Source organism: Copadichromis virginalis, unplaced genomic scaffold (assembly GCF_057382275.1).
Source record: "Copadichromis virginalis isolate Kocher_CV1m ecotype Utaka unplaced genomic scaffold, C_Virginalis_male_GT1.1 unmapped_scaffold_1, whole genome shotgun sequence".
NCBI classification, from domain to species: Eukaryota; Metazoa; Chordata; class Actinopteri; order Cichliformes; family Cichlidae; genus Copadichromis; species Copadichromis virginalis.
The window spans coordinates 8111449-8121357 of record NW_028188589.1 but is presented as its reverse complement, the minus strand read 5'-3'; the positions used below and the strand labels follow the sequence as shown (position 1 = coordinate 8121357).

At 41.7% G+C, this 9909-nt stretch overlaps 1 protein-coding gene across 1 annotated transcript; it reads right to left on the bottom strand.

The window, feature by feature from the left end:
* Positions 1 to 5043: 5043 nt before the first annotated feature.
* LOC146679733 (protein NLRC3-like) lies at positions 5044 to 9610 on the bottom strand. The gene is made up of 5 exons (XM_085450179.1): positions 9157 to 9610; positions 8800 to 8901; positions 7728 to 7806; positions 7380 to 7566; positions 5044 to 7251 (listed from the first exon to the last, which is right to left on the bottom strand). Exons 1-5 carry the CDS (start codon positions 9273 to 9275, stop codon positions 5447 to 5449), a joined length of 2292 nt encoding a protein of 763 aa, XP_085306305.1. The 5' UTR covers positions 9276 to 9610; the 3' UTR covers positions 5044 to 5446.
* Between the last annotated feature and the right edge of the window lie 299 nt (positions 9611 to 9909).

Below are 9909 nucleotides of genomic sequence, written 5' to 3'. Positions count from 1 at the left end.
ACTGAAAGAAAAACACAAGTTCACTGACTAAAAATATCTTATTATTATTTTATTTATGTATTACAGATTGATTTATTTTCTTATTAATTCTTAATTTGTTTATTTATTTTTAATATTTTGTGTTAAAAAATAAAAATAAAGAGATTTGAGAGGATTGGAATTTTTTTAACCATGCCTTTCTTGTGGAAAACCTAATGCGGCCCAGCCTCACCCAGACTCTGCCTGCAGCGGCCCCCAGCTAAATTGAGTTTGAGACCCCTGTCCTACACCATAAATCAGTAAGAGAGGGTACGACCTCTCTCATGGCCCCAAGTTCTGTGTGCATGCCAGAGCACTCTGGAAGGCACACAGAGTCTTTACAGACTACTCAGGATCAAACCTCTATCATCATGCAATCGATTATACAACTAAGCATATATGAGTAAATATTTCTAAGCATAAATGACAATCAACAATATAAACCTTACAGCTGGTTTTAATAACAGAATTTATTTGTTTCTCAAACGAGAAAGAGCTATCGAGAAACACTCCTAAATCTTTAGTTCTGAACTTTTCCAGTGGGCCAAGGTCGACATTATCTGCTAATGCTAAATAGGCTGCCGTTATTAACTAATGCTAATTTGATGTGAATTAGCATTATGCACTAATGCTAACACTTTTTAACAATGTGAGTAGCTAATGCTAACACTATTTCCCTTAACTTTATAACATTGTGAACGGCTAATGCTAACACTCTTTTCCCTAGCATTACAACATCTGAGCTGCTAATGCTAAGTAAATGGTAAATGGCCTGTATTTACACACACACACACATTCACACACTGGTGATGGTAAGCTACATTGTAGCCACAGCCACCCTGGGGCGCACTGACAGAGGCGAGTAGGCCGCCATTAGCACCTACGTCTATCCATCCATCCATCCATTCGCTTCCGCTTATCCTTTTCAGGGTCGCGGGGGGCGCTGGAGCCTATCCCAGCTGTCATAGGGCGAAAGGCGGGGTACACCCTGGACAGGTCGCCAGTCTGTCGCAGGGCTAACACACAGGGACAGACAACCATTCACACTCACATTCACTCGCACATTCACACCTAGTGGCAATTTGGATTATCCAATTAACCTATCCCCACAAGCTGCATGTCTTTGGACGGTGGGAGGAAGCCGGAGTACCCGGAGGGAACCCACGCAAACACGGGGAGAACATGCAAACTCCACACAGAAAGACCCCGGCCTGATGGTGGAATTGAACTCAGGACCTTCTTGCTGTGCGGCAACAGTGCTAACCATCGTGCCACCGTGCTGCCCACCTACGTCTAATTTAAGGCAAATACGCATTAGAACCTAATGCTCATATCGTTTTCCTTTGCTTTATAGCAATGTGAGCAGCTACTGCTAAATAGCATTAGCTAATAACAGCAGTCTAATTTAATGCAAGTTAGCATCATTTGCATTATAACGATGTGAGGAGTTAATGCTAAGTATGCTGCCATTAGTGGCTAATTCTAATTAGGGGTGAATAATTATTACAAGCTAATGCTAATATCGTTTTCTCTTCCCTTTTAACAATGTGAGCAGCTAGTGCTAGGTAGGCTGAAGCTAGCAGCTAATGCTAAAGCTAAAGATAATTTGATGTGAATTAGCATTACATTAGTGAGGAGTTAATGCTAAGTAGACTGCCATTAGCAGGTAATGCTAATTTAAGGTTAATAGGAATTGGCATCTAATGCTAATACCATATTTTCTTGCTTTAACCCTTTAAAACTGGTCAGAGTGGGCACACTCCGTTTTGCGCAACTATTTTTAAATCCCGGTAGCACTGTAATCACGTGAGCTAGCGCAATAATTTTTTTTGCATATGAAACCCGAGGAGTTGTATTTACATCTTATGCCATCAGCTTGTCCTAGGTTACAGTTTCCTTCCACATATGCTTAGGACTCATATTGCTCTGCTGGAAATAGTTTATTTTGATGCATATGCTGTTATTTTGCAAATTTGCAGTATAATATTTATTTTCGTTTTTCCTGCAGTATATAAAAATTGGTGTATTTCAAAAATAAAACTATGAAGGCACTCAAAATAAATTTCCTGTGGTGGGAAACTATTTTGTGCAACTTTTTTGTATTTACAGTTTTGAGGGATAAGCCTCTTAAATTTCTCTAACTAGAAATATATGTTAAAAAAACAAAAACGATTTTCAATTTTTTTGTAGTTTATTGCACTTTTTTGCAATTTATGTAATTACTATGCACTTAATACATACATATTATTAAAATTTAGGCTGTAATGGTTGTATTGATGTATAGCAACTTGAAATGCTCCCAAAAACGGCTCTACAGCATGTAAAAATATAATATAAGCTCTGGCGGACTTGGTTCTATGGTAGGTCTAAACGGGTTAAATCAATATCAGTAGCTAATCCGATTGTTCAGTCTGACGTCAGGTGAAGTCATTTTTATGCATTTAAGAGCTGTGTTGAATTCAACATTACAAACTGAACATTAGAACTATCCTCTTCTCCAGGATTTTCCTGATTTAACATTTCAATATGACATTTCCAGCGCTTTGTTTTCTCTGCTCACAGACAAAACAGATACACGCATGTATATACAGCCCACGTCCAGCTCTGCATGCACTCCTGCTCCATTTCTATAGAGAATAAACAACGTAACACAATCATTCTCCATTGTTTTCAACTCAACCAGCTGCATTTAATGAAGGAGTTTGAATTTACTTTACAACAGCTGCTGTTGTTTCCTGTCTGCATTCATGTTCTTAACTGTACTCCACACATTCTTAACTGGTGTAGTTCTTCCTAAAGTACTGCAGTATTCCTGCCAGTACATCCTCTTAGTTTTCCTAACTGTTTCCTCTGATGCTCGTTGCTATTTTTCCCTCAATGCAAATTCATGTTAAGCTCCTTCATATCCATCCCTGTTTCTAAACCTGTAATAATTCCTTTAATGTGTCTTTGGCCTAATTATGAGTCTGTCCACATGTTTGTAGTTCCCCACTTGCTTTGGTTTCTTAGCTCTGATTCTCTGAAATTTATCCTTGAAATCATTTACTGGCATCTCTCCCTCTCACTCCCACTATCCCCAGAACACCAGAGTATTCATCTCCTGGCCTCTTTGCATTTTCTCCAATCATCCCTGTTTCTAGAGTCTCGCCCCATCTGCAGGCAGTCCAAAAGAAACTGCCTCTGCCATTTTCTTCTTCTTAATCTTTGATTTTTCTCTTCACTTTCTCCATTGGGTCTTCTTAGACGCACTTTCCAGAAAGCAGCAACATTTTTTGTGCCCCATTTTTCAAATTGTGCATCTTACTTCAGCTTAATATGTTTCCTGTTTTGTTTTTACACAGATCATGTAAAAGAAATCCTACCAGAGACTCGACAAAGCTGAACTGAAAGACAGCACGGGCAATAAATCAGAGCAGCACAGAACTTAAGCACACATATATAAGGTGATTTAACAAATCATGTCTGTTGTAAATGAGTAAGCCATTTATCGACCTGACTCAGGTTTTAAATCATCATCAGAAAAGACTGAATCCTGACCTGAGAATTGTACACTTTGGACTCTCCACTGCAGAAAACAGAAGCTTCAGTCCTGAATCCTGCAGGTTGTTGTTACCCAGATCCAGCTCTGTCAGATGGGAGGACTGGGAGCTCAGGACTGAGGACAGAGCTTCACAGCTTCTGTCTGACAGGTTACAGCCACTCAGTCTGAAGAAAGGATGACAAGAAGACATGAAACACTTGTGTTAAAGTATTCATGGTGCCATGAGGAGCTACTACATTTACAATATTTCAACACTGTTTCAGGACATGCTGGAATCCTTATTGCCTCATGTTACAAAAGACAAATGTGGCAGTTTAGTGTGATTTGCATGGATTCATTAAAAAAACAAAACATACGACATTCTCGCCTGAAAATATGTTAAAAGTTTATTTTGTGACCCAGAAAGAGTAATAAGAGCAATATTAAAACTAAGTAGCTGCAGCCATTGTTGGAAACTGGAATTGGCTGGGCCGCGCTATGAATTCTGGGATATGGTTTTTCTATTTTGTTTTCCTGGTGGAAAATCGGGAGAATTCCAGGAGAATGGTGGCTCCGGGAGATTTTCGGGAGGGGCACTGAAATTCAGGATTCTCCCGGAAAAATCGGGAGGGTTGGCATGTATGTTTCCAGGACATGCTGGAATCCTTATTGCCTCATGTTACAAAAGACAAATGTGGCAGTTTACTGTGACTTGCATGGATTCATTAAAAAAACAAAACATACACACAATGTAAATTTTTTCCAAATGAAATTGATTAAATTATGTTAATTGATGAAAAAAAAAAATCGATATCGCTTGATCTGACCTCAGCGTTTCCAGTTTGCAGTATTGACTCTTCATCCCAGCAGACAGAAGCTTCACTCCTGAATCCTGCAGGTTGTTGTTACCCAGGTCCAGCTCTGTCAGATGGGAGGACTGGGAGCTCAGGACTGAGGACAGAGCTTCACAGCTTCTGTCTGACAGGTTACAACCACTCAGTCTGACATCAAGCGGGAAGGGAGACAAGATCAACCAAACAAATCAGAGCTTTATTGCTGTTTTTGTTGTTTTTAAGCAGAAATCAGTGAGGTGCTGGTAGATTCTGTTCTTTTGGTTTATTACCCAACAACACACACATACACTAATATTTGTGACTTTTGTAATAGTAGCATTTACAATGCAAAGCAACAGCGATCACAGATTGAAGGGGCCTGAATAAAACTACAATGCAGTGATTTTTAAGATGACCTGTTCTTCCAATTTCCAACAACAGATTTCTCCAACCTTACAGTTAAAAATAATTCTTTATCTCATACTGAATCTTGGTGCACCTCCCCCCAGTTTATTAAAATGAAGAGGTACTGAAGTTGCTGTAAGTGATGTGTGATGCCACTGATTTCCTTTCTGATCCAATACAAAGTAAAATTCAGGCTGGTATCTGCGATACTGATGAAAACTATTCCTTCAGAATCAATACAAGACATAAGAAAATATGATGTTTTGTATAACATAAAAAGCCTGAATTTTAAAATATTCAGTTAATAATCAAAAACAGATGTGACTGAAAATAATAAAACTGAGAAACATTTTATGGCCATTCGATCCTTTTACAACCATTGCAAGAGCTTGGTTGGCATAGCCGGCAATACGTTGGATAGTAATAAGTCCGGTGGGTGATGGGCTCCACCAGGGCTGCCCTTTGTCACCGATTCTGTTCATAAATTTTATGTTTAAAGGCTGTATCAAAAGTTCATTCAAGTTACAATATTGTGGTCAAAAGTTCTCCTTTTTTCTTTTATACTATACAACTACGCTGGCTCATGGTTTTAGGACATGGATCTGTCATGGAAGAAATCTATGACCACTTTTAATCAACATTTTAAAAATAAACATGATCACAGATTTACTCACAGAGCCTTGTTGGAGGCTTTGACCACTGGCAGCAGCCTCAGAAGAGCCTCCTCTGAAGCAGAGTATTTCTGCAGGTCAAACACATCCAGATCTTCTTCTGATGACAGTAAGATGAAGACCAGAGCTGACCACTGAGCAGGAGACAGTTCATCTGTGGAGAGACTTCCTGATCTCAGGGACTGTTGGATCTCCTCCACTAGAGAACGATCATCCAGTTCATTCAGACAGTGGATCAGATTGATGCTTTTCTCTGCAGACAGATTCTCACTGAGCTTCTCCTTGATGTACTGGACTGTTTCCTGATTGGTCTGTGAGCTACTTCCTGTCTGTGTCAGCAGACCTCGTAGGAGAGTCTGATTGGTCTGCAGTGAAAGACCCAGGAGGAAGCGGAGGAACAAGTCCAGGTGTCCATTTGGACTCTGTAAGGCCTTGTTCACAGCACTCTGGTGGAGAGATTGAAGTTTTAGTCTGTTAAATAGTTTAGACCATGTAGAGGTTGTTTGTTGTTGTTCCAGCAGATTGAGTCCAGAGTTGATGAAGGTCAGATGGACATGAAGAGCAGCCAGAAACTCCTGAACACTCAGATGGATGAAGCAGAACACCTTGTCCTGGTACAGTCCTCTCTCCTCTTTAAAGATCTGTGTGAACACTCCTGAGTACACTGAGGCTGCTCTGATATCGATGCCACACTCTGTCAGGTCTGATTCATAGAAGATCAGGTTTCCTTTCTGCAGCTGATCAAAAGCCAGTTTTCCCAGTGACTCCATCATCTTCCTGCTCTCTGGACTCCAGTGTGGATCTGTCTCAGCTCCTCCATCATACTTGACCTTCTTCACTTTGGCCTGAACCACCAGGAAGTGGATGTACATCTCAGTCAGGGTCTTGGGCAGCTGTCCTCCCTCTCTGGTTTCCAGCACATCCTCCAGAACTGTAGCAGTGATCCAGCAGAAGACTGGGATGTGACACATGATGTGGAGGCTTCGTGATGTCTTGATGTGGGAGATGATCCTGCTGGCCTGCTCCTCATCTCTGAATCTCTTCCTGAAGTACTCCTCCTTCTGTGGGTCAGTGAACCCTCTGACCTCTGTCACCATGCCAACACAGTCAGGAGGGATCTGATTGGCTGCTGCAGGTCGTGTGGTTATCCAGAGGCGAGCAGAGGGAAGCAGTTTCCCCCTGATGAGGTTTATCAGCAGCACATCCACTGAGGTGGACTTTCTAGGGTCAGTTAGGATTGTAGTTTTGTGGAAGTCCAGAGGAAGTCGACACTCATCCAGACCATCAAAGATGAACACAACCTGGAAGTCTTCAAAGCTGCAGATTCCTGCTTCTTTGGTTTCAGTAAAGAAGTGATGAACAAGTCCCACCAAGCTGAACTTTTCCTCTTTCAGCACATTCAGCTCTCTGAAAGTGAATGGAAATATGAACTGGATGTCCTGGTTGGCTTTGTCTTCAGCCCAGTCCAGGCTGTGTTTCTGTGTTAAGACTGTTTTCCCAATGCCAGCCACTCCCTTTGTCAGCACTGTTCTGATTGGTTCGTCTCTTCCAGGTGAGGCTTTAAAGATGTCTTCTTGTCTGATGGTTGTTTCTGGTCTGTCTGGTTTCCTGGATGCTGTTTCAATCTGTCTGACCTCATGTTCATCATTGACCTCTGCAGTCCCTCCCTCTGTGATGTAGAGCTCTGTGTAGATCTGATTCAGGAGGGTTGGGTTTCCTGCTTTAGCGATGCCCTCAAACACACACTGGAACTTCTTCTTCAGGGTGGATTTAAGGTTACGATGACAAACTGCAGCTTGAAGCTCTGAATGAGAAGAAAAATAAACACTTAATTCCAAAAAGAACTAATCTTTAAAACATGTTGCTCCATCTTCCATCTCTGGAAAATGTTCATTTATCCAGCAGCTTAAATCTTTAGATAAATCCTCTTACTGCTCTGCAGACGGTCAGCCAGCTCCTCCTGCTTCATTCTCATCAGGAAGTCCACTATGATCTTCACAAACGCCTCTCTGCTGCTGCTCCTCTGACTCTCTAAGCATTCTGGGTAATCTGGACTCAGAACCTTCTGGATCTTCTTCAGCTCGTTCTTCACAAAAGTGATGATGTTGTCCTCCAGCAGCTGGAACAGAATATTTATGAATGAGCCAATCAGACTGAAATCATGGAGCCAAACATCAGATCCATGTTGGACACACTGACGATCCACTGGTCTACAAAGAGCAGCATGGAGATGACTGTGAACAGAACAGATGTAACAGTAGTTGTTGTACATGTACAGACCATAAATATGGAGTCCAGCTGTGTTTGATGCTGCTGGGCAGACTGACCACTGGGAACCTCTGAGCTCTGCTGGTCCACTCTGTGGAGGAACCATGAAGGATTAGATCAACACAGGATAAAGATCCAGGAGTTTCTGCTCAAATAACTTCATCTGAATCAAGTCTGTCAAGTTTTAAACTCTCAGATTGTGAACATATCAGTAATTTTCAGTCTGTTTTCATGGACGTCCTTTCAGTGGTGATGTCAGGGATGATTTTGAAGAAGCTCATCAAACTGAACCATCAGCAGATCACTGCTCCAAAACCAGAACATGATCCGAGTCTCCCTCCACCACCAGAACACCAGCTTTACTAACGTGGTAGATCAGTGTAGTACAGATCAATAACTGATGAGTCATTTGATCAAAATCACTGAGTGCTTCACGTCTGACCCTCTGATGCTTCTGTAGACATTTTGCATATTTAATGAATGTCTGACAGTTTTACATTCATTCTATGAACACAGTGGAAATGTTGTGTTATAGTCTCCATGTTGTTTCCAGCATCATAAATTCTTAAGTTCAGAAAATTAGATTCTTTCTTCACAGCTGAAAAACAACAACATTTATTCTCTATTGAAATCTGCATCGTCCACTCCAAAGGTCACAATCTGAAGGTAACATCTGGTTTTGTTCCCTGTGGTTAACTCTGAGCATCAGTATGGTGGGATTTATCCACTACATCCACACCACTGTGGTTCAGTGTTGTCCTGATGGAGTAACAGCAGCCAGTATGATCCAGGCTTTAGCTGCTGGGTCTCTGTGTGACCTCTCAGACTGTTTAACAGATCAGACACAAAGAGAATCAGAGCAGCTCTGTTCTTTAAAGACAAACATGAACCCACTCAGGTCACACTTTCCCCACAGATATGAGCATCACTGTCCTCAAACAGCAAATGACCAAGTCGAACATTTGGATCTTTTCTCTTTCATTGTTTTCTTTTTAATGAATCTTTGTAACAATCTGAGGATGTTTCAGGTCATATTTATCCAGGAAACACAAACATGTAAAAGGAGTCATCACAGCTCTCTGACCTCGTTGCTCCAGGTTCACCACTGAAGTCTGGATTTCGACCTTTGGACCAGTCACTCCTCACAGACGGACAGCTGGACCCTGCAGACTGTGACCTCTGACCTCTGCAGACACAAACATGATTGAAGCAGCTGTGATCACACAGACTGCAGATAATGCAGCTGTTTCCTGTCAGTAACATCCTCTTAGATTAGAGTTCAGCTTTTTACAGGAAAACTGGACAAAACTGATTTTTGTTACAAACTCATTTTCATTTCCTCTCAGCTCACAAACACAGTCAGACAATCAACCAGAGTCAACACTGATTATAATGTCAGTGCAGAATTATTTCTGTTACTCAGTGAGTTCAGCTCTCTGACCTCGTTGCTCCAGGTTCACCACTGAAGGCTGGAGGTCGACCTTTGGACCGGTCACTCCTCACAGACGGACAGCTGGACCCTGCAGACTCTGCTCTGTCCTCCTCTTCCTCCATCATCATCTTCAGTCAGTCTGAGAGGTAAACCACAAACACTCAGTGAGTTCACATTAACAGGAGGAACTGAGTTACAGTCGCTGACCTCTGACCCGTCATGTGACCATGAAACCAGGTCAATATGTCTGTAGGTTCAGTCATCCAGGTCATGTGATCTAAGGAGCTTGGAGAGAAAAGAGACGTCTTTAAGTTTCTGGAAGACGTTTCATCTGAGAAGCTTCTTCAGCTCTAAAACCAAACGGTGGAGAGTCCCAGATATTTAAACCTGAGAGGGAAAGAAAGCATGTCGCTGACCCACCACTGATGTTATTTCAAGGAGGAAACTGAGAGCCTTTGCACCAGGAGCACAAACATCAGCTCCAGCAATGATCCACTGATGTGTTTTTATTCCATGTATGAATGTTGTTATTGACAGAGATGACGTTTGTGTGTCAGTGATGCAGTGACTGTTGTTGTTACCTGTACAGGCTGGTTAGACTCTATGAAACAGATCATACAGATCTCTGCATGTTAGAAGAGACTATTAAAGGTCATGAATGAGACAAAGGCAGGGAGGCGTCCTTTACAGCTAAACAGCAGAGTGAGAGAACAGCCAGCACCTCTACATTTATCACATTATACAGCACATGTATGATACTGA